General features: G+C 48.7%; 1 protein-coding gene, 1 long non-coding RNA gene and 1 pseudogene across 17 annotated transcripts; 2 read left to right on the top strand and 1 right to left on the bottom strand.

Moving 5' to 3' along the window:
• Positions 1–2,497: 2,497 nt before the first annotated feature.
• Positions 2,498–3,003, top strand: LOC100396168 (protein S100-A11 pseudogene; annotated as a pseudogene).
• A 9,743-nt stretch (positions 3,004–12,746) lies between these two features.
• LOC108589857 (uncharacterized) lies at positions 12,747–17,838 on the bottom strand. The gene is made up of 3 exons (XR_013531557.1): positions 17,050–17,838; positions 16,458–16,613; positions 12,747–13,118 (listed from the first exon to the last, which is right to left on the bottom strand). It is a non-coding gene; the product is annotated as an uncharacterized LOC108589857 (long non-coding RNA).
• An 84-nt stretch (positions 17,839–17,922) lies between these two features.
• Positions 17,923–23,456, top strand: CITED1 (Cbp/p300 interacting transactivator with Glu/Asp rich carboxy-terminal domain 1). Of its 16 annotated transcripts, none has more exons than XM_078362933.1 (6): positions 17,923–18,055; positions 18,600–18,618; positions 18,828–18,992; positions 19,708–19,828; positions 22,198–22,322; positions 22,859–23,456. In XM_078362933.1, the coding sequence occupies exons 4-6, from the start codon at positions 19,816–19,818 to the stop codon at positions 23,381–23,383; spliced, it is 663 nt and encodes a 220-aa protein (XP_078219059.1). In that variant the 5' UTR covers positions 17,923–18,055; positions 18,600–18,618; positions 18,828–18,992; positions 19,708–19,815; the 3' UTR covers positions 23,384–23,456. The 16 variants fall into 16 exon arrangements, with proteins under 16 accessions (XP_078219059.1, XP_008987727.1, XP_078219065.1 ...); XM_078362932.1 differs by lacking the exon at positions 17,923–18,055 and adding an exon at positions 18,109–18,224; XM_078362931.1 differs by lacking the exon at positions 17,923–18,055 and adding an exon at positions 18,202–18,230.
• The last annotated feature ends 350 nt before the right edge of the window (positions 23,457–23,806 follow it).

Genomic DNA, 23,806 nt, shown 5'->3' with positions numbered 1-23,806 from the left:
TACAGAAAATGGTTTCCTCATATCCCTATGCTTCAGTGATAACCACTAGTGGCAATTTAGTGTTTTTCTTTCCAGATTTATTTTTCATTTGGCCCATAAATATTATTGAGCACTTACTATAGGCCATGCAGCATGCCAGGCACTAGGATTACATCTATGTAATGATCCCTGTCTCAATGGAGCTAGCATTATGCATATATGACCATTTGACTTTTTTGTAAATAAAACGAAACTGTTCTGGAACCTGATTTTTCTTTCACTTAATTATATGCCATGGACAACTTTCCATATCAATGTAGAAAGAACTACTTTATTCATCTTCTATTATGATATGCACCAGACATACCAAAAAGTAAGGCACACCTGATGCTTGAAATGGTCCTATTATATGGATGCTTCAAAACTTGTTTAACCTGTCCGCTATTGCTCAACATTCAGAATTTTCTCAATTTGCCTTACAAATAAAAACACTGCACAACAACAACCACTAGAGTTAATAAATGAATTCAGCGAAGTAGCAGGGTACAAGGTTAACAGACAAAAATCAGTTGTGTTTCTATACATCAGTAATGAATAATCCAAAAAGGAAATTAAGAAAACAATTCTATTTACAGTAACATCCAAAAGAATAAAAGTTTAGGAATAAACTTAGCCAAGGAGGCAAAAAACTTGTACACTGAAAACTATAAAATGTTGCTGAGAGAAATTAAAGAAGGCACAGATAAATGGAAAAACATCTGTGTTCATAGATTGGAATACTTAATATTGTATGATGTCAATACTACTCTAAGCGTTCTACAGATTGCATGCAATTCCTATGAAAATCCCAAAGATTTTTTTGAAGACACAGAAAAATCCATCCTGAAATTCATATGGAATATCAAGAGACCCCAAATAGCAAAAACATCTCAAAAAAGAAGAACAAAGTTGGAGGACTCATGAGTCCCAATTTCAAAACTTACCACAAAGCTATAGTAATCAAAATAGTGTGTTACTGGCATAAGTACAGACATATAGGTACAATGGAACAGAATTGAAAGTACAGAAATATACCTATGGCCAATTGATTGTGGACAGAGATGTCAAGTCAGTTAAATGGGGAAAAAGCAGTCTCTTCAACAAATGGTGCTGAGACAACTGGATTTCAACATGCAAAAGAATCAAGTTGAAACTCTATCTCATACTATACACAAAAATGAGTTCAAAGGGGATCAAAGACCTAAGTGTATGAGATAAAACTATAAGACGCTTAGAAGAAAATATGGGGATAAATTGTGACCTTGGATTCAGCAATGGATTCTTAGCTATGACACCGAAGGCACAAGCAACAAAAGGAGAAATAGATAAATTAGACTGCCAGGCATGATAGCTCACACCTGTAATCCCAGCACTTTGGAAGGCTGAGGTGGATCACCTAAATTCAGGAGTTCGAGACCAGGCCGGCCAACCTGGTGAGACCCCGTCTCTACTAAAAATACAAAAAATTAGCCGAGCATGGTGGTCCATGCCTGTAATCCCAGCTACTCAGGAGACCGTAGCGGGAGAATGCCTTGAACCTGAAAGGCAGAGGTTGCCGTGAGCCGAGATTGTGCCACTGCACTCCAGCCTGGGCAACAGAGTGCGACTCTGTCTCAAAAAAGAAAATAAATAAATTAGACTTCATCAAAGTTGAAAACTTTTTTGCTGCAGAGAACATTATCAAGAAAGTGAAAGAGGCCAGAACTTTGGGAGGCCAAGGTGGGAGGATCTCTTCAGCCCAGGATTTTAAGATCAGCCTGGTCAACATAGAGAGACCCTGTCTCTACAAAAAATGAAAAAATTAGCCAGGCTTGGTTACATGCACCTGTAGTTACAGCTACTCAGGAGGCTGAGCCAGGAGGATCACTTGAGCCCAGGAGGTCAAGGCTATACTGAACTATGATCACGCCACTGCACTTCAACCTGGGCATCAGAGTAAGACCCTGTCTCAAACAAAAGGCAAAGAACATGACAAGTTATTTCTGCAAAGAAGATATACAAATGACCAACAAGCACACAAAAAAGATGCTCAACATCATTAGTCATTTGGGAACTGCAAATCGAAACCACAACCATTTGTCAGTTTATACCTATTTGGATTGCTGTAATCAAAGACAGAAAATAACAAGTGTGAATGAGGATGTAGAAAAACTGGAATCCCCTGTAATCCCAGCACTTTGGGAGGCCGAGGCGGGTGGATCACAAGGTCAAGAGATCGAGACCATCCTGGTCAACATGGTGAAACCCCATCTCTACTAAAAATACAAAAAATTAGCTGGGCATGGTGGCGCGTGCCTGTAATCCCAGCTACTCAGGAGGCTGAGGCAGGAGAATTGCCTGAGCCCAGGACGCGGAGGTTGCAGTGAGCTGAGATGGCGCCATTGCACCCCAGCCTGGGTAACAAGAGCAAAACTCCGTCTCAAAAAAAAAAAGAATAGGTGGGTCGGGGAGAGGCTCCAGACCCTCACGCCGCGCGCCCAGAGCTCTCAGCACCGCTCCCAGCCACAGCCTCCCGCGTGCCTCGCTCAGCTCCAACATGGCAAAAATCTCCAGCTCTACAGAGACTGAGCAGTGCATCGAGTCCCTGATTGCTGTTTTCCAGAAGTATGCTGGAAAAGATGGTTACAACTACACTCTCTCCAAGACGGAGTTCTTGAGCTTCATGAATAGAGAACTGGCTGCCTTCACAAAGAACCAGAAGGACCCCGGTGTCCTTGACTGCATGATGAAGAAACTGGACACCAGCAGTGATGGGCAGCTGGATTTCTCAGAGTTCCTGAATCTGACTGGTGGCCTGGCTATGGCTTGCCATGACTCCTTCCTCAAGGCTGTCTCTTCCCAGAAGCGGACCTGAGGACCCCTTAGGCCTGGCCTTCAAACCCACCCCATTTCCTTCCAGCCTTTCTGTCATCATCTCCACAGTCCACACATTACCCTTGAGCCCAGCACACCAGCCACCTCATGCAGGCCCCACCTGCGGATAGCAATAAAACAATGTCACTTTTTTAAAATATGAAAAAAAGGATAATTTTGTAAGTGTTTTGAAATTGTTTGAACAAAAATTAACCTTTAATAAACATAATAATGAGTTCTCCTAAAAAAAAGATGTTGAGAAATATAGCGATCAATATGAATAGTAAAAGTCTCAAAGTAAAAAAAAAACAAAACTGGAATCCTTGTACATTGGTGTGGGAATGTAAAATGGTACAGCTGCAGTGGGAAACAGTTTGGTGGCTGCTCAACAAGTGAAACATTTGTATTTGTATATGAATGTTCATCCCAGCACTATTCACAATAGCCAAAGGCAGTGAAATAAATGCCACAGTATCCAAATAAATGCCCATCAATGGATGAATGAATAAACCAATAGTGACATGTGCATACAAGGGGATATTCAGTCTTAAAAAGGAATGAAGCACTGATACTTGATACAGTACTCAGAAACATTATGCTAAGTGAAAGAAGCCAGACATAAAAGGTCACATATTGTATGGTTCTATTTACATGAAACCCTCAGAATAAACAAATTTATAAAGACAGAGAGCAGATTGGCTGTCACCAGTGCCTGGGCAGAGGGGGAAATTGGGAGTAACTGCTTAAAGGCTACAGGTTTTGTTTTGGAGTAATAAAAATATTTTGGAACCAGATAGCGCTGGTGATTACACAACATTGTGAATGTACCAAATGCCACTGAATTGTTCACTTCAAAATGGTTAATCAACTTTTTTATGTTTTAATTGATATATAAAAGTTGAACTTCCATCACCTCAAACACTTATCTTTTCTTTGTTTTGGGTAAAACTGCTAATTTCCCATTGTGTGAAATTCACCTAAAATAAATTGCAATGAAGATCCTCTTACCTATGCCCCTGCACATTTGTTGCATTATTTCCTCATGATAAGTTTGTAGAAGTGGAACATCATCTCTTTTGTTTTGGGTTACATGCCCTAACTGTCCAGCAAAGGGCATGGAACCTAAAACAAACAAAAGAGATGATGGGTTTTGATTCCCAGAAGGATTGTCCCAATTCACAGTCCCACTAAAGCTGTGTGAATGTGACTGCCCCTATACCCTCCCTACAACTTTATCTTTGCTCACCTAAAAAGTAAAAATATCTCATTGTTTGAGTTTTCATTTTTTGTTTCATTAGTGAGTTAGGCATGTTTTTAGATCCTTAATAGTAAGTTATTATTTAGTTATCTGTCTCTTTGATAAACTCATTGACCTTTCTCATCTCTTCAGGTCCAGCACTCATGACAGGCATGTAGTAGGACCTCAGTAAATGCTGTGAGGAACTAAAGGAAATAGCAGTGACTATGAGCCCGTCCTAATGTTCCCAGGGGCTCAGGCTAGCTCTAGACATACAGTGCAATCCTAATGTATCTTCTCCCAAAAGCCACCTAAATGCCTTTTTAAATTCCCTGTCGGAAATCTCTCTGTGGGCAGCATGGAGGGCATGGGTTTGCATAAACTGAAAGTGAAGATAAAGGCAGAATAAGAGTGGGAATGAGGGGTGAGCTGGCGAGTGGTACTAATTTGCACGTCTGTTTGTGAAAGGAAACATGCTGAAGAGAAACCACAAAATCCCAGCTGTAGACTGGCGGGGAAAGTGGATGGGTACTGCCATTTCCTAAGGCCTACTGATTCCCTGTATCTAGCACTTTTCATCTGCCCTTCCTCACCTCCAAGCTGTGGCCCTCCTCTCTGGGTTACTACACTCCCAAGCTGGTAGGCACCACTCACTACTCTCCAGCTTTCCTGCCAGACTGGGATGCTTTCTCCAAAGGCGTCCACCAGTTAGCCCCATAGCACTATCCTGGGGTTACTGGAGGCTTAAAAGGCTACAGGGTGCAGTAGCTCATGCCTGTAATCCCAGGATTTTGGGAGATCGACGCAGGAAAATCGTTATAGCCCAGGAATTCAAGACCAGCCTGGGCAACATAGCAAGACCCATCTCTACAAAACAATTTAAAAGATATTAGCCGGCTATGGTGACACATATCTGTAGTCCCAGCTACTCGAGAGGCTGAGGTGGGAGAATTGCATAAGCCCAGGAGGTCAGGCTGTGGTGAGCCATGATCATGCCCCTGCGCTGCAGCCTGGGCAATAGAGCAAGATCCTGTCTCAAAAAACGAAATCCCTGCTCTTATGAAGTGTTCACTCTAGTCAGAAAGTCAGAGAATAAAGACAACATGGCAAGCAGTGGTAAGTACTATGGAGAAAATCAAACAAGATAAAAGCTGAGTGGTACAGCGCTGCTATTTTAGAGAGGGTGCGCAGGGAAGGCCCATTTGAGGAGGTGACAGTGAGCAAAATCCTGACTGGCTAGCCAGGTGGCCATCAGAGAAAGAGTGTCCCAGGCAGAGGGAACAGCAAATGCAGAGTCTGAGACAGGAACTGCCTTGTCATATCCAAGAAATGGCCAGGCCAATGTGCATGAAGCTGAGGGAATGAGGGTAAAGTAAGAGGAAATGAGTGTAGAGAAGTAGGAAGGCTCAGGTGACACAGGCCACTGTAAGGACTTGGCCTTTTAACCTGTATGGGATGGAGAGCCATTGAGACTGCTGAGCAGAGGACAGGTCCCCTCTGGCTGCTGCGCAGGGAACAGGAGCCAGAGGCTAGAGAGCAAAGGGACTGGTCTGAGGATGACTACAGGGAAGAGATGAGAGTGACACAGGCCAGGGTGGTGGCTATGGAGGTGGTGAAGAGTGGCTTGGATTGTGGCTGCACTTTTTGAAAAAGTTTTTTTAGACATAGAGTCTCGCTCTGTCACCCAGGCTGTGGTGCAGTGGTATGATCACAGCTCACTGTAACCTTGAACTCTTCAGCCTAAGTGATCCCTTTGCCTCAGCCTCCCGAGTAGCTAGGACTACAGGCAAGAGCCACTGCGCCTTGCTGATTCTTTTATTTTTATGTTTTACAGCCTGGATCTTGTTACATTGCCCAGGCTGGTCTCCAACTCCTGGCCTTGGGTAATCCTCCTGCCTCAGCCTCCCTAAGTATTGGGATTATAGAAGTGAGCCACTGCATTTGGCCTCTGGCTGTATTTCAAAAACAGCCGACAGAATTTGCTAATTAGTTGCATCTAGCCGGATAGAGAAAGAAAAAGATGAAAGCAAGGGTTTTGGCCTGAGAAACCGGGTGAACAGAGATGTCATTTACTGAGTTTGGGAAAATGTGCAGGGAAACATGGGGCTCAAGAGTTCTTTTGGGTCATGCTCAGGGCAGAGACTTGGGAGCCCTCCAGGAAGCCTAGGGCCGACTCGCTTGCTTAATGGTGGGGACGGAAGGTGGAGAGAGAAAGTAAAGGCAATGAGCGTGCTTTACTGAGTAACTGACTGTACTAGGCTCCATGTTTATCTGCCCACATCACCTTTAGTGATCACAATATAAAGGCTGAATTTCTTAATGTGGCATCCCAGTCTGGCTCCTGCAGCCTCACAGACCCCATCCTGTGCTGTTTCCTGGCTCCCATCAGCACCTTTGCCCATGCTGTCCTCAATACCTGGGGAATGCTGATCCTCAGCTCGGATGTCACCTCCTATCTCCCACTTCACTTTAATGTCTGCTTTTCTATCTCCCACAGTATATTGGGAACTCCTTGAGGGTCAAGGCGGTGCCTTGGTCCCTCTGAGGCCTTGGTGACTGAAGAAGGGCCATGTAGGGGCTCAGCTCAAATTTGTGGCCTGAATGAAAAACTGTGTGGGAAGAATAGCCAGCTCTAGCCCACCCCAGTGGGTCAGGGAGGTCTGACTTCCCACACAGTCATATGTGGCAATGAGGAAAACAGAGCCAAAGAGGTAAAGTCAGGCTTGGAACTGGACTCAGATTGAAAGGCTGACTCCATCACCCAAGCAGGAGGGAAGAGGAGTCAGGGAAGAGTAATTACTCACATGTGTACAGCACTTAAGAGTTTATAGCCTGACCAGCAATCCCACTATTGGGTATATATCCAAAGGATTATAAATCATTCTACTATAAGGACACATGCACAGGAATGTTCATTGCAGCACTGTTTACAGTAGCAAAGACCTGGAACCAACCCAAATGCCCAACGATGGTAGACTGGACTGGGAAAACGTGGCACATATACACCGTGGAATATTATGCAGCCATCAAAAACGATGAGTTCATGTCCTTTGTAGGGACATGGATGAACCTGGAAACCATAATTCTCAGCAAACTGACACAAGAACAGAAAATCAAACATCGCATGTTCTCACTGATAGGTGGGTGTTGAACAAGGAGAACACATGGACACAGGGAGGGGAGCATCACACACTGGAATCTGTAGGGGGGAAATAGCGGAGGGACAGCGGGGGGGGGCGGAGTTGGGGAGAGATAGCATGGGGAAAAATGCCAGATATAGGTGATGGGGAAGAAGGCGGCAAATCACACTGCCATGTGTGTACCTATGCAACTATCTTGCATGTTCTTCACATGTAACCCAAAACCAAAAATGCAATAAAAAAAGAGTTTATAGCCATAGACATTATGTCATTCAACCCTGGCACAGCCTCATGACATAGGCATTCTTACTTTCCCCTACCCAACATGTAAGGCAACTGAGGCCCAAAGAGCCAAAGTCACTTGCCCAAAGATAAAGCTAGGAAGTGGCAGCTTCAGGACTTGAACCAGGGTCAGTTTGATGACGGAGCCCCGTGCTCTCACTATCAGACTAGACCACACCTGGAGCTGAGATGGAGAGTGGCCAGTTGGGTCTGGCGGCTCTTTTCCTCTCCCAATCTATTCCTGTTGGGTTTCAGCTGTTGGTAGCACGAATTGGCATTTACTAATCCCCTCAGACCATTCAAGGCCAGGATGAGGCAGCCTGAGATTCAAACACAGCAGAGCATCATCCATATTCCAGACTCCAAAGGTCACACTTGAGAGAGGCTTGAAAAAATGCAAGAGAAGTCCAAAGAGAGGCCATGGGAAGCTTCCTCCCCCAGAACCCCAGGAGCTGCTCAGAGGCAAGCTCCCCCACCTTGGACCTACTGAGGGTCTACCCTGCCTCTAGGAGAGGGCAGCTTCCTCCTGTATTCCTGCAGCCAAAATCTCCATTGAGAGGTCTCTTTCGGGGGCCATGCCTTCTTTCCGGTTGGGCGTTGGGCCTGGACAGTTCCTGGCTGGCTGCAGCTGCGCCCTCACACCTGTTGGTCCAGCTCCCCTGCTTCACAAACACGCCCCCGCCAAGTTCAGTGCTGCTTCCAGATGGCTGGTCACTTATGCCTTCACTCCACTTTGGGCCTTTTTCGTTCTCATTTGATTTCTTTTCCTTATCTTGTTTTCTTCCCAGGCATCTGCGTATTCTTTCTCTCTACCCCACCCCGCCATCATTATCTTTCTCTCCCTCTCATTGGTTCTCTTGTCTCTCTGCAATGAATACATTTCTTTCTGCTCGGGTCTGTCTTTTTTCCTCTGACTCCAGTCCAACCAGGTATCAATACAGCACTAACTTTCTCTTCTATAACAGTGAGTGACAAATTCAAATGAGGTCATCTCTCCAGTCCCTACCAGCTCTGACATTCAGTTTTGAGGAAAGGTGAGAACCTGAGGGCAGGGAGGCGGGGTACACAATCAGAGTGGGGAAAGAAAGATTGAACTGGGAAGAACAGATTCAAATGGCAGCATCCTCACTTCCTGGCTATTTGACCTCAGCAAAGCCATCCATCTCACCTCTCCAAGCCTCCTTCCTTTTTCTATAAAATGTGATCAGGAGCTGGGCACCGTGGCTCATGCCTATAATCCCAGCATTTTGGGATGCCAAGGCAGGCAGATCACTTGAGGTCAGGAGTTCAAGACCCAGCCTGTCCAACATGGTGAAACACCGTCTCTACTAAAAATGCAAAAAATTAGCTGGGCATGGTGGCGCGTACCTGTAATTCCAGCTACTCAGGAGGCTGAGGCAGGGGAATCACTGGAACCCAGGAAGAAGAGGTTGCATTGAGCTGAGATTGCGCCACTGTACTCCAGCCTGGGCGACAGAGCAAGACTCTGTCTCAGGGGAAAAAAAAAAAACTGATCAGGGAAGACCTGATAGTAACAGTGACAACATTCTAAGGAGTGAGGAAGGTGTGTGGTAATTGACTTTGCTCATGGATGGGAAAGGCCTTTTTGAACTATAAGGGGCAAGTCCCTACTGGCAATGAGCATTACTTAGGGGACAGTGAGGCCCCGTGGTCACCAGCAGAGGCTCTGGGACCAGTCAGCCTGGCTAAGATTCTCGGCCCAAAACATACAAGGTGTATAACCTTGCCAAGCTGCCTAATATGTCTGTGCTTTAATTTCGCTTTCAGTAAAATAGGGATGAGGTAATAATAGTACTGACTTAACATCTGAGGTTGTTGGAGTATTTAATGAGAGAATAAGCCCGGAGCACTAAGAACAGAGAGGATCTGTCACCTAATAAGTGTTCAGCGACCATTCCCACTGATGTTATTATTCAGAGCTAGTAGGAAGAAGGTGGTATACTCAGGGGTGCTAGGCCACTGCAGAAACCTAAGAAAGCCATGCATTGACCCAGACTCATCTCTTTGCAAGGCCTCAAAGTCTGTTTGTGCAGGTTGTGCCTTGAAATTCAGCTTGTGTTCCTCTGGCAAAGCCATGGGCCCAGGGGTGAGGGTTGGTTCTAATTACTCCTCCCAGAGGAGGCACCTTTTTGTAATTAGTACAAGGAGACTGTAGGCACTAGCTGAGGCACTCTCCCTGCATCTAGGCAGGAAAGTGCTACCTTGGGTAACCAGGCCTGTGGTCCTCTCTGCTTGCCTGGCGGCAGAGTTGGCACCCTGACCCCCTGAGATACCCCAGATTCTTAATCCATCTCCAGCTCTGATCTTGTCCCCAGGGGACAAGTCTCTGGCTGTGGAGATCTGTGGAAATCTTTCCAATCCCCCAGGTTGTGCATGCGAAATGACTCCTGACCACAGTCACTCAGCCATGTTTGTCCAGGCTAGCCCCCCAGCCCGGAAGTTAAGGGCCAAGAGAGGCAATAGGGGCCAATGGTCCAAGCTGGGAGACTTCTCCATGCCAGTGGAGACTCTGATTGAGGGCAAAGTGGGATCCATGGATGAATGGAAGTGTGAGGCCTCAGCGGAGATGGGATTAGGAGGATAAGAGGGCTGGGCCCCAAGAAAGGAGAGTCCAGGGAAGTGCCCCTAGCGTGGAGATGAGACTCAGGGCAAAGGGCTGCCAAATCTCTCAGGGCTTAAGCCAAGGAAGCAGTTTCAGCCTGTTGCTGCAGGGAGCAGGGCCAGACTGAAGTGGTCTCACCTTTTTAAGGATAAAGTAAGCTGGGGGACACTGTGCTGGCCTGACAATGGCATGTGGCTAAAAAAGGAGAGCAAACAAGACCCCAAAGGCTCATGTTCTAGAAGCTAAAGTGAAACCAGGGAAGGCCTGGCATGCTTGAGGCGTAGCCAAAATGTATTTAGCATTGTGAGATGAGGCCCCTGTCACTCCCTGGCATGGGGAAATTTATGGACTGAGATCCTCTCACACTGCCCTTTAAATATTTGAAGCACGTGTCCATGATTGTGCTGGGATGGAGGGGCTGGAGAGGGCACAGGGATGGCTGCAGCGAAAAGCCAGCATCCCCCAAGCCCCTTGAGGAGAAAGCCCCTGTTTGTGCCACAGAGAGAGGCAGGGGAAACTTCCCCACAGTTTGGCTGAAAGTCATCCTGCCGATTGCTCTTTTTGACACAACCTCACTTTCTTTCCAGTCCTATATTCCTGGCTGTGTGTGAGCTATTTCCACTTGGATGTTCTGCCAACAGCTTAAACTAAACATGCTTAAAGCAGAGTTTCTCTTCCCCCACAAAGCCTCACACCTTCCCAAGGCCTCCAGCCTCAATGCTGACACCCAAACAGCCCAGGGCCAGACCTGCTGCTGCTTCTCTTTCTCCCCTACACCAGCACCTCTCTCCCTCCCTGCCTTTGAACCCCGGGCTTCTCCCTGGGTAACAGTTTTCAGAGTCATCTTTGCTGCTGCTGTCTCCCACCTGCACCTCATCCCTGGAGATTACTGCCCCAGCCGCTAACTGGAAACCTCCCTCAAGACGTCTCCTTCGACCTGGGCCACGCATCAGTTCTGGCCATATGTGTTGACCATTTACTGCAATGGGTGTGGTGAAGCATCCATTCCAGAAGAAAGTGTGGGCACAGATAACAGGGGAGCAAGTAGCCTAGTGGGTGTTTGGCCTCAGGAGTGAGTCAGACCTGGCTGTGAATCCCAGCTCTGCCACTTACCCATTGTGCCATCTTGGGCTTGTTTCCCCTCTCTGTGCCTCTCTGTGCCTTTCTCCCTAAAATGGGGATGACAGTGTTGACTAGCTAGCGTTCTTATGAAGTTGAATGTTAGAAGGGGGCACAGAGAAGGGGCATACACTGAAATGATATCCCTGAAGGCTGGAGTGGGCAGAGCTGTGAAGATGGCCCCTAAGGATTCAAGAGGCCAGGTGGCCTGAGTTGTCTGTATATTTGTGTTTTTTCTGTTAGGCATAAATAACAGGAAATCAAGTAGGGAATCAATTCAACTAGACCCAATTCTTGGTCCTTTCCAAACTTCCCCACCCCATGTGTAAACAGGAAACCAGGGCTAGAATCTACGAAGCTGATTGGGGTGCCCGAGGATAACTTGTGATCGCTCTGCTCTCTTCTCAATTTTCTATTTCTCCAGGCCCATTCCCCTAGTAACTGATCTTGTTCCCCTCCTTCTTCATCTTCTCTTCTTTTCTTCTTCTTCCTTTTTTTTAGACATAGAAGCAAAAATGAGTGCCTGTCCAAGCCTGCTGGCCTGGGTCAGAGGAATGCGGCCGCTCCCTCCACGTGGGGCGGCCAGGCCTAGGCGCTCACTCAGGCTGGCAGGGGCAGGAGCAGAGCCAGGAAGGCTCCAGCACCTTGCTTCTAGGGGCTGGAAAGCGCTACAGACATTAGCTCATCACTCTCTGGCAGAGGCCAACCGGTCTGCTATTCTCACTAGCATCTTCCAGATGGGGAAATGGAGGCACAGGCATACTCAGAGTGGTTGCAGACTCACAGGATTCTAAGGGGGCTTCTGCGCAGAGTCTCCACATGCAGCAAAAGGAAAAAAGGGCTACCAGGACTTCCCCTAATGGATTTCTATTCCTTATGACTGTATCAGGAAAGGAGAGATATAGGGAAGGAGAACTGTGGTCCAGGCTGAAGTATCTAAAGGGGACACTGGGAAATAATGCAGGTGGGCAGGTGGGGGCAGTTAGAACCCACCATCTCCCGGGACTCCACACATGACAGGGGCCCCAAAGAGTTGCAGCTTCACTCAATAGCCCATCAGGAAAGACTAACTACTCTTACTGAGGAGATGTTTGCAGCACATAATACCTCCGAAGTAAGAGGCAACTGAGATGAAGTCTGCTTGGCCAGACACCAGAGGGTTAACTAGGATGCAGTTGGGTTGATTATTATGCTTTCCTCCTAGTGCTTGTTATTTGTAAATTCTGTGCAGTGAACAATTACATTTATAATCAGACAAAATGTTAATTATTTTTAATTATTTTAAAGAGCAGCAGCAACTGGGATATGTAGAAGAGCCCTGGGCTCTTGGAATTGCAACTGGACTATGGAGACCCATTCTTGCCTCCCAGTTGTGTTACAGGGCAAGTGACTTCATCTCTTTGAATCTCAATTTTCCGTAAAATGGAGATAACTGACCACACAGGGGTAGCATAAGATTAAAAGACATAATGTATATGAAAAATGGTTGTAAAAAAGATTTATTATGGAAATCTTAAAACATATACATGAGTAAAGAACACAATATAGGGCCAGATGTGGTGGCTCACGCTTGTAATCCCAGCACTTTCGGAGGCCGAGCCAGGCAGATCACTTGAACTCAGGAGTTCGAGACCAGGGCAACATGACAAAACCCCATCTCTACAAAAAGAGAAAAAAAATACAAAAAATGCAAAAATACAAAAAATTAGCTGGGCATGGTGGCACGCATCTGTAGTCCCAGCCACTCTGGAAGCTGAGGTGGGAGAATCATTTGAGCACAGGAGGCGAGGTTGCAGTGAGCCAAGATCACGCCATTGCACTCCAGCCTGGGTGCCAGAGAGAGACCCTGTCTCAAACAAAACAAAAAAAAACACATTATAATGAAGCCATCTTCAACAATTATTATCTTATTTAATCTATATCCCCCATCCACTTCTCCCTACCCCCAACTGGAATGTTTTAAAGCAAATCCCAGACATGCTCTTTTTTCCATAAAAACTTCAGTACCAAAGTGCCTTATACTTTTTTCATAACTAAAAGAACATCACGATTGTAGAAAATTTGGAATATGAAGAAATCACATATGAAGGAGAAAACAAAAATCACACACACACAAAAAAAATCACTCATAACCTTACCACCCAGAGACTACCACATTTTGGAGTAGTTTATTATCTTTTTCTATATACATATTGGTTTTTGACAAAAGCGGGATCATATTGTATATGTTATTTTTAGGTATATTTTATATTAATTGTAAAAATAATAAAAGCAGATTACAAAAAATAGAGAGGAAATTACCCATAATTCCTTACCACCTAATATAAAAACTGTTAATATTTTAGTACACTTCTTTCTCATTTTTTCAATTTACATTCATACTCTTAACCCAAGTGGGATCTTACTGATTATGCACTTTTCAAATTATGAAGCTGTTTTAATTGTAATAAAGTAATATAATCATATTGCAGAAAAATAAAGTAAAAGAAAAATATTATCCATAATCCCACCACTCAATTATAATCACTGTTAACACCAAAAATTGTTAACAGTGATTATAATTGAGTGGTGAAATTATGGATTTTTTTCTATGCATATATATTTTTTAAAAAGTGGGAATACAATGTTTACGATGTTTATTAGCTATAAACTCATATTTACTCCTTCAAAGGGCTAAACTGGTAACAAAGAAAAAATTCATATTTACTTATAAGAATAATATTGCATAATATGGGGAAAATAGAAAAAAATCACTCATAATCCTACGACTCTACTGGAACTGTTACCATTTCAGTATTTGCCTGACCATTGCTTTCTGTACATATTCATACACAATTGGAAACATAGTGAGTATTTAATTTTGTTCCCTTTGTGCCCTTTGCAGCTTGGCATCATATTTATGCAACTTTGTACCCAGCATTTTTTAATTTCATATTTTGTTATGAATAGTTTCCTATGAATAAGAGTTTTCAAAATCAGATTTTTTTTTTCCTTAGTGTCAAGGTACCAAGGGACACTGCCATAGACATTTAGGCTCCATTTCATTTTTCACTATTATAAACAATTCTGCTGTAAATATTCTTGAATGAAAACTTGTGCTTATTAAGTTTTTTCTTTTTTTTTTTTTTTTTTCTTTTTTTGTGATGGAGTCTCACTCCACCACCACACTGTAGTGCAGCGGCATGATCTCGGCTCACTGCAACCTTGACCTCCCGGGTTCAAGCGATTCTCCTGCCTCAGCTTCCCCAGTGGCTGGGAGTATAGGCACCTGCCACCACGCCAGGCTAATTTTTGTATTTTTTAAAAAATAGAAATGGGGTTTCACCATGTTGGCCAGGATCTCCTGACCTCGTGATCCGCCTGCCTCGGCCTCCCAAAGTGCTGGGATTACAGGAGTGAGCCACCGTGCCCAGTCTCTTTTTAAGTTTTTTCTATACACATATTGAGTATATGTTTCTGGAGACCACTCTGTAAGTTTATAGGCTGACCTATAAAAAGTGGTCACCTTTTTTTGGTCCCAAATTTACTCCTGTCATATGGCTGCAGGCAGTCCTTGATTCTGGAGGGTGGGATTTTAAGAAGAAATCTGCATTTCTCTCTCTCTCTCTCTCTCTCTCTCTCTCTCTCTCTCTCTCTCTCTCAATCTCTCTCTCTCTCTCTCTCTCTCTCTCTCTCCTTCCTGAGTTTATAGACCTCCTTCATCCCCTCTCAGTCTGATTTTTACATTAATCAGTCAGCAAGTATTACTGAACCTGAAGTGTGTGAACTGAGGCAGGGATGGGAGGCAAAAGGAAAATAATCAGAAGGCCGAGTACAATAACAGCATTTATTGGCCATTTACTACACTGCGGGCACCAATCAGGCTAAGCAACCCGCACAAAGTAGGTCCCATTGTTATTCCCATTTAACAGATGGGAAAACTGAAGCCCAAAGCATGAAGCCAGTGGTCTAAGGCCTCGCTGCTAACAAATGGCAAAGTAGGAATTTAAACCCAGGCCGACTGACCCCTGAACCTGCACTCTAGACAGCCTCCTTACCCTCCCAGGCAGGGGGAATTAGGGCTGACGGTAAAAACTTTGCAGCCAGCCGGACCCGGATTCAAACACCCAGCCAATTGGCTATGTGAATTTGGGCAATTCTCCGAGGCTCTGTTTCATCTTTGGTAAACCCTACCTCCCAGGGCTGTACTGGGAATTAAATGACATGATGGATGGGGAACGTCAGGCCCAGCGCTGGCGCACAGAGGTTCTCGGTGGGTGACCATCCCTGTGCTCTCCCCGCTTCGCAAGCTCGCGGTCTAGTTGCTAAGTTGAAGATAAGAGTTCAGCGGAGAACTCTGAGCTCTTTTGGAGCCGACGGGGAAGTCAGTGATCAGAGCATTTTTGCCGAGAAATGCAAATGTCTCCTTTGCTCCCTCTTATCCTCTTCAACTAACCTCCTCTCCCATCTCCCCAAAAAGCAAAGGGGTGGCTTTTGTGCTCCAAAACTGAGTGCTTGAAGCCTCTCTCTTTCCTGTTCCCCAGAATGAGCAGTGGAGATGACAGGAAGTCACCAGTGGGGAGGCCCTTACTGGCAAGTGGGCACTGAGAAATGTGGCGGAGGGCGCTCCTTTTTCTGCCCTTCAATGGTCCGGATGGGGGAGGGGGCTGGCTGTTGAGCAACTGCTCGGGAGACACTCCAGAAGCCGAGATGAACACATGCCTCTTTCTAACAATTGGCCTGGGAGCCATCCAATAGATGGAGGGCGGATCCACACCTCCCGGATCCGGAGCCTGCAGCGGAGACGCTGCCGCTCTTGCCAGACCCACTCCGGAGCCAAGCCAGGACTGACCGGGAGGGTGGGTCAAATACTAATGCACTATTCGAAAGGCTAGAGTCGCTCATCCTCCACCACTTAGTTTTCGCAGAAACTTTTTTTTTTTTTTTTTTTTTTTTATCTCAGGCAAACACCAAGAGGACTTGAGGGTGTATTTCACACGAGGTTTGCAGTAAGGCTTTAGGGAGCCAACAGGTCCCGCCTTTTATCAGAGGGAGACTAGGCAGGGCCCACAATCTTGCAAGCAAAGTGAGAAAGTGCTGCGAAGATGTGTGTGGTGTGGCTGCTACCGAGGTTTGTGTTGGGACAGGATAGGTGAAAAGACTGGGGCCGTGCAAGGCAGCTTTAGGGGCTGGGGAATGGGTTTACCTAGCGACCGAGGCACTCGTCCAAGCTTCCTCCAGATGTCGAGGAAGGGCCTTGATCAGTCTCTCCGTTTGCTTCCCATCTTTGTGTCTGTAAGCCGGTTAGTCCGTCAACAAACAGAACTTTGTTAGAAGAGCAAATGCAGGGCACTTGGCGCTACTGAAAATGAAAAAGAAAAGAAAAAGAGACCTACAGGTCTTCAAATCCAATTAAGAAGACAAAACACATACATAGGGAAAATGACTTCGTGACATTCCCTGTCCCCCCGCCACCCCGCTTTTTTTTTTTAACCTCAGGACCTTTTCTTAAAGAACAGGTTTTATAAACAGTGTAAACTGAGTAGTTGTTGCTGAAAGGCAGCAGAAAAAGTGCAGCGGTGGCGAGGGGGCGGTAATAGGTAATCCTGATGACCTTCCCGTGAGAGGTATGGTGGGAATTTCTTGGCCACAGAGAACACGAATTGAGATAAGGGAGAAGACCCAGACCTCTTTCCAGTAAGGATTTGTAAGACATCTCTATCCAAGGAAGACGAACTCCAAATGCAAAATGTTATTCTTGCTAGACGCGAATGATTATATAATCATAGTAAAAGAACCTGGCATCGTAGGAAGGCAGAAGGAATCTCCACGAATTCTGGTGCAAGCTCTTCGTATCCTGTTGCCGGCTGTTGGTTTTTCAGCGAGCCTCCTGAGCTGCACCTAGCCCCACGGTCCGGGAGAGTAGCATTTCTCCGCGTCGCATCTTGCCAGCTTCCTGCTCTGGATGACCACAGAGCAGAAACCCTCCAACGCAACCCCAGCTCAGGACTTCGAGGAGAGCCACCACTGCCCTTTAGGCCCTCCATGCGACTCTGCGCAGAATCTGGCAACTTTAAGAGGAAAAGGAACCCCCAGCCTCAGCTGTTAAACGAATGAGATAGTACAGCCACCCCCTGCCCCACCACAAAAGGCAGACAGGATACAAAGCCCCGCAGAAAGCCCCGCAGAAAACTAATGACCATGCCCCGTCCCGTGTGCCTTAGACCTCTATTCCAGGTCACTCCTTGAGCCCACAGCTCTCTCCCAAAACCCCCGAAGCCCGCTTTGGCTCCCCGCTAGATTTAGGTCAGAAAACAGACACTAACGGCTCTCCTTTGCCTCAGTGAAATTACTAAGTGGAATTTATTGGGCAAGTCCACGCAGGTCGGTGGGGAGAGCCGGTGTCCCCGGCCCTGGCCCCCGACAGCTTTAGAAGCCGGGCACCGGCCAGGGCTCTGGGCGAGGGGTGCCCACAGCCAGGACTCCCCAGCCCCAACCCGGGAGCCGTGGCCGGTCCACAGGGCTGCAGGACCCGCGGGGCCGCGTGGACTCCGTTCCCCAGCCGGCCCTTCGCTTTCACACGATCCGGGGTGGCTGCACCAGCTTGAGCGCCTTTAAAGGGCCACACAAGGCAGCCACTGCTATAAAAATGTTCCCGGCGGCACAGCTGCAGAAGGGGCACCGCTGAGCTGCCGAGAGGAAGCTCGCTCTGCCCGGCTGCCCTCCTGTAGCCCGCCGGCGAGGGGCAGTTCGCGGTGAGGACAGAGAAAGAAGAGGACTGCACAACACTCGCGCGGGCCCTCCGTGAGTATCCAGTTCAGATTTTGCCACCAACTCGCCCAAGAGCCAGGACATGTGCTAATAATGCCCTAAGCCGGTTATAAAGACGTGGAAATTGGGGGGAGAAAAAAAAAAAGGGAAAAAAAGGGTCTGTCCTTCCTGGGATTCCTAGCCAAGGCCAGTCTGCTGTCGTGTGCGTGTGCGTCAGGGCTCTCCGGGCTGCAATGGGGGCTTGAGAGCCGGGTCCCCCGCGCCGGGAAGGGAGCGCGGTGGCCGACACCGCCACCGCCACCGCCCCGGAGTCCGGCGCCGAAACCGCGGGCGGGCGGGCGGGAGGGCACCGGCTAAGGCCGGAGCTGCTTGGCGTGGCACTGTGCGGTGCAGCGGCTGCGCGGCGCGGTGCGGGCTTTTCCCAGGCGCCTCGGGGTCGGGTGGCCACCGGCGCGGCCGCGGGCTCTGAGCGCGACCGGCTCGCGGCGGCGGTGGCGGTGGCGGCGTGCGTGCCAGGGGCTGGGGGCTCCGCCGCCTCTCCTGCGGCTCACCGAGCTCCGCGCTTCCCTCTCTCCAGGGCAGGCGGCTTCGCAGAGGTAAGCCGGGCCGCCGGGCTGGGCGCCGTGCTGGGCGGCGGGGCCGAGGACTCCCGTGTAGCGGGTGTGGGGAGCTGTGTGGGGAGCGGGTGGCCGCCAGGCGGGCCGGAGGGTTCTGTGGAGACTTGTTTTCTGTTGGAAAGCTACTCTGCTGGGGGCGAGGGGCCGCTGCTGCCGCCCGCCAGCCAGCGCGCCGGTTCGCTCGCCAGCCCGCCCGCCTGCCGGCCAGCCGGGCCAGGCGCCCGCTTCTCCCGGGGAGACGGCAGAACCTTTTCTCCCCGCGCCCGCGCTTTCTCCAGCTTGGCTTCCACCGACTTTCCTAATCGCCCGGACCGCATCTGGAAGCTCCGGCTCCGGAGCTGCACAAAGCTCAGGTTTCCTTCGGGGAATGGAGGCAAAAGGGGCTTTTCGGGCCGAGTTCAGCGTTAATTGCGGGATGGAAGTTAGTGAATTTGGACAACTTGCCTCTGCTGCCCAGTCGACCTCAGCTCTCCCCTCCCCCGACACACGCCCACACACACACACCCACGCGCACACCCCTCTCCCTATAAACGCGAGCGGCCGAGCCGCGCGCCGAGTCCCTGCCTCGCAGAGCTCCGGACTTGGAGTCAGAGAGACCTGGCTGCGAATCCCGGCTCCGCCACTTTCTAGCGCTGTGACCTTGGGCAAGTTACTGCACCTCTCCGAGCCTCTCTCACTCTTCTTGTAGCGGGATTTTAGCGCTGACCGCAGGCGGCTTGGCTAGCGAGTAGGCTCAGCCTGCGGCCGCGTCGGATGCTCAGCAGGCGCTAAGTGTTGATGAGGCGCGGGAGTGGCTGCTGCCGGCGCCGGAGTGCGCCCCCGCTCGCGGAAACGCAGCGGGCCCCCGGACTCGCCGAGGCCGACACCCCGCGCCCCTTCCTGCCTGTCCATCCTGTCTCTTCGATCAGTTCCTGATCCAGCACTTGCGGGAACGGACGCTCAGTGCCCCGGTGGCCTGGGTGCTCGCGCCCGCCGTGCAGGATGCTCCCGGCTGCCCCCGGTTCCGCGGTTCCATCTGGGATGCGGCGAGGAGGGCAGCCGAGCTGTCCGCAAACAACCGGCCTTTAGTTTTCAGGTGGCGAAACTGACTGGTCTGGTTAGAACGCGTCCAAGCCAAGCCGCAGTGCTGTTTGGATTTTTAAATTTCTCCTTCTGAGTGAGAAAATAGCAATCGAGATGGAACCATCCGGTTGGTGCCATTTTAACTTTTGGTCCCCCAACAGGTTAAAGATGAGGCCCCCACCTGCCTCTCTCTCCCTTCTGGTTTTCCTCTCCCCTTCCCACCCCTGTCTAGGCGGGAGGGGGCTGCCTGCCCAAGGGAATGCCTGAAGCGAAGAGCGGGCGGCGGGACTGGGAACTGGTGGCCGGGGGGCCGCGAGGCACCAGCCGGCGGGGAGGCACTTGTTGCTCTAGGTTTCCCAGCCGCCTCTCGCAGCCCGTTTTGCAGTGGTCAGCTCCCGGCTTGGAGAGCGGGCTGGGACATTTCCACGTTACCAAGTTTTGCCCTCGAACGGACTAGAGGTTGGTGACGGAGGACAGAAAACCGGGGAAGCAGAGCCAGGGATGCCGATCGAAATGCGATTGCCTCTTCAGACGCATTCAACAACTTACTGAGCGCCTGTGAAGCACAGACTCAGGCTGGGGGTCAGGGTGGGTGGTTGGTCAGTAATGGAAGGCTAAAGATCTGAATGGACGCAGGGTCTCTTCTGGAGGAGCCCCCGGCCTGAAGGGAGAGATGCGGTAAAATGGTCTTCCCCCACGAACTGACAGCAGAATAGAGATAGTTTTTCCTCGTTCTTTTTCTTTTCCTAATGCTTCCCTTTTGGTTTTGCTGTTGTTGCTGCTACTCCTGTTATTTTTTATTCTTTTTGTACATTCGGGTACCAGGCGGCATAAAGGAGAGGAAAGGCTGGATAGCATTGGGAAAACATGGACAGGGCCCCCAGACATTTTTCTTAGGACAGGAAAATTGCCTGATACTGATGGTACTAGGGCTCTTGAAGACGACATGTGTTAGGCTTCTTGTCTGGTGATCACTCGCTTTTGAAATATTTTTCTAAGGTTGCCTCAGAGAAGGAGCAGGGCTTCAATCAAGCAATGACGCGGGACCCAGCAGCTGATATATTTTCCTCATGTTTTAAAAAAATGTTTACCCGTTTCTCTATTTTTTCTCCCTCCGCCCCCCATCCACCCAAGTAAGCAATGCAAAGACTATACGGAGAGATAGTAAGTGGCCACTTTCTAGAAGTGTCTGAGCAGATTCTTAATAACCACTGGGGGGTGGAGAGTGTCATGGAGAATTCTAGCCTCCTTGGAAAGATTGGAGACTATTTTTAAGGTCCTCAAGATTCTTTGAACCAAGAGGTATTTATAAATAAGAAATTCTACATCCATAATTGATCACGAAGGCTAGAATATATGGGGCTTTAAAAAAAAAAGATAGAGAGAGAGAGAGTCCCACTATGTTGCCCAGGCTAGTATCAAACTCCGAGGCTCAAGTGATCCTCCCACTTCAGCTTCCTGAGTGACGGAGACTACAGGAGGGTGCTACTGTGCCTGGCTATGGGACATTTTTTCTTATTTGTAAACAGGTGTCTAGGAAAATAAGTTGAGATTTTCAGAGGTTTGTTTATTTTCTGGTTTGGGGGTATTCTTTTGCTCTTGTTCCCTTATCCTTTGGCACTTGAGCCAGGGAATCACTTCTTTAGATACCATTTGAATCCAGCTAGGTATGATTACCTAGCCAGTGGTCAGATGAGGCATGTGGGCATAGGGGTGCTAGATCCTGCTCCCAGAACTGCTGCTACTTGTCTAAAAAGCCATTGAATCTCCATGCCTCACCTGTCACTATAGATGGGAATGGCTGGACTCAGGTTTCTGCAGCAGGCATCCTAGGAAAGCCCAATGCTGGGGCTGTCTTGGAGGGGGCTTGAGACATGGAGGAAAGTGAGACATTCCTAGCTTCTCTCTGGCTCCAGCTGCCTCAGGGCCCCCAGACCACCCTGATCAGCCTGGCTTCTCACAGCCATGCCCAAGGATATTCTTTGGAGCTTCATGACATTTGCACTGGGGACTTGTTCCTTCCCTGTGCTGCAACCTCTAGCTTTCTAGGTCTTCTTTGCTCTACCTTCTTCCCACATTCGCCCAGTCCCAGTGGAGGCACCAACTCTCCAGCCCGGATGCTAGTAGCCCATTGAGAAAATATGTTACTTACTCAAGGACATTTCTGTCCTTCAAACCAGTAACAGTGCCACCCTCACCCCCACACATACAACTTGGGACTGTGAAGTCCCTCGAATGAGGAAGCAGGGTGTCCATCTTGGTGATATGGGTAGGTGGCTGCCTGGGCACCTGGCCAAATTGAGCACCTTTCCTACCTCAGGCAAAAGTTCTAGCTTGGTCTCCTCCCTGTGCTCAGGTGATCTCTAGTCTTGGCTGTAACCCAGTCACCATCCTTGCCTCATAGCTGCGTGGCATTGTTCTGCTTCACGCTTTGCTTAGTACCTTGTTGGTCAGTGAAGGCTTTTGCCCTTACCACCACTTCTTCCTCACTTGCAGCACAAGAGCTCCAGCTGGCAGCATCATCTTCTGACAATTTATCCAACTTCTGCCAAGACTCTGAAATGCCAACAACTTCAAGGCCTGCACTTGATGTCAAGGGTGGCACCTCACCTGTGAAGGAGGTAATTTTTGCCATTTTACAGATGAGGCAGGGAAAGACAAATTTTCTGGGGTCATGGGCCAGGCCTTCCTAGGTGTGTTACCCAATGTTCTTGAGCAGAGAGGAGACAACAAGGCTATCTCTGGGGAGAATGAGAACAGCTTCTGCCTAAATGTGGTTGGATTGTACCCACTAGGGGTATTGAAAGATGGCAGGGAAGAGAGCAGAGAAATCGAACTGGAGCAAAACCACTCTGCTGAAGAGATTAAAGTGAGGCTGAGAAGAGGGACAAGAGGGGCCATTTTTAGGATGGTGAGGTGGAGGCTATGGGGAAGGAGCTGAAAGCAGTGAACCCACTTATGATGTCACGTGCTCCAGGACTAGAACTGGGGTCTGGCCTCAGTACTCAGAGCCATGGCAGCAAAAGCATGCTTGAGCTGGGAGCCTCAAGGGGGTCCTCTTGCTACCTCTCCACCTCTAGCCCCAAATGAATCTGCTGAATGGTGAAGGACAAGACAGAAGCAGGGTTACTGTGGTGTGCTTTTATCTGTCTTCTAGGATGCCAACCAAGAGATGAGCGCCGTGGCCTACTCTAACCTTGCGGTGAAAGATCGCAAAGCAGTGGCCATTCTGCACTACCCTGGGGTAGCCTCAAATGGAAGCAAGGCCAGTGGGGCTCCCACTAGTCCCTCGGGATCGCCAGTAGGCTCTCCTCCTGCCACCCCTCCCTCTAAATCCCCATCCTTCAACCTGAACCCTGCCCCTCACTTGCTGGCCAGTATGCAGCTGCAGAAACTTAATAGCCAGTATCATGGGATGGCTGACGCCACTCCGGGCCAACCTGGAGAGGCAGGGCCCCTGCAAAACTGGGACTTGGGGGCTCAGGCGGTGGGAGGGGCGGGATCACTCTCTCCTTCTGCTGGTGCCCAGAGCCCTGCTATCATCGATTCGGACCCAGTGGATGAGGAGGTGCTGATGTCGCTGGTGGTGGAACTGGGGTTGGACCGAGCCAATGAGCTTCCGGAGCTGTGGCTGGGGCAGAATGAGTTTGACTTCACTTCGGACTTTCCATCTAGCTGCTGATCCCAAATGTCCCTAAAGATGGAGGAATAAAGCCACCAATTCTGTTGTAAATAAAAATAAAGTTACTTGCAAAGAGACAGGCCAACTAGAGGTGTTCTTCATTGAGATCTAATGATGTGTAGTATGGTCTGATGTCCCTTTAGCAATTCTGAGGCTCATGGTGGGGTTGTGGGTGGCTAGCTGGGAAGGAGCTGGATGGGATGGGAGGAGAAGGGAGGGTGAAGGAGGCTGTTCACTGAATTCCTGCTGCCAGCACCACTGTGGCTATCTCCTTGGGAGTACCTGGTCTCATTCACCTAAGATTCCAGGAACACCATGGCATACAGGGGCTGGTTGGGGACATTGGAAGAGAGACTGATCAGACCCTTGTGCAGCCTCCTTGCCACATGCACATCCAAGTCTAAAGGCACATCCCTGGCCACA

The sequence above is a fragment of the Callithrix jacchus genome, chromosome X (genome assembly GCF_049354715.1).
Source record: "Callithrix jacchus isolate 240 chromosome X, calJac240_pri, whole genome shotgun sequence".
In the NCBI taxonomy this organism is placed as follows: domain Eukaryota; kingdom Metazoa; phylum Chordata; class Mammalia; order Primates; family Cebidae; genus Callithrix; species Callithrix jacchus.
Note: the sequence above shows the minus strand (reverse complement) of the source record. Positions and strands in the feature narration are given on the sequence as shown.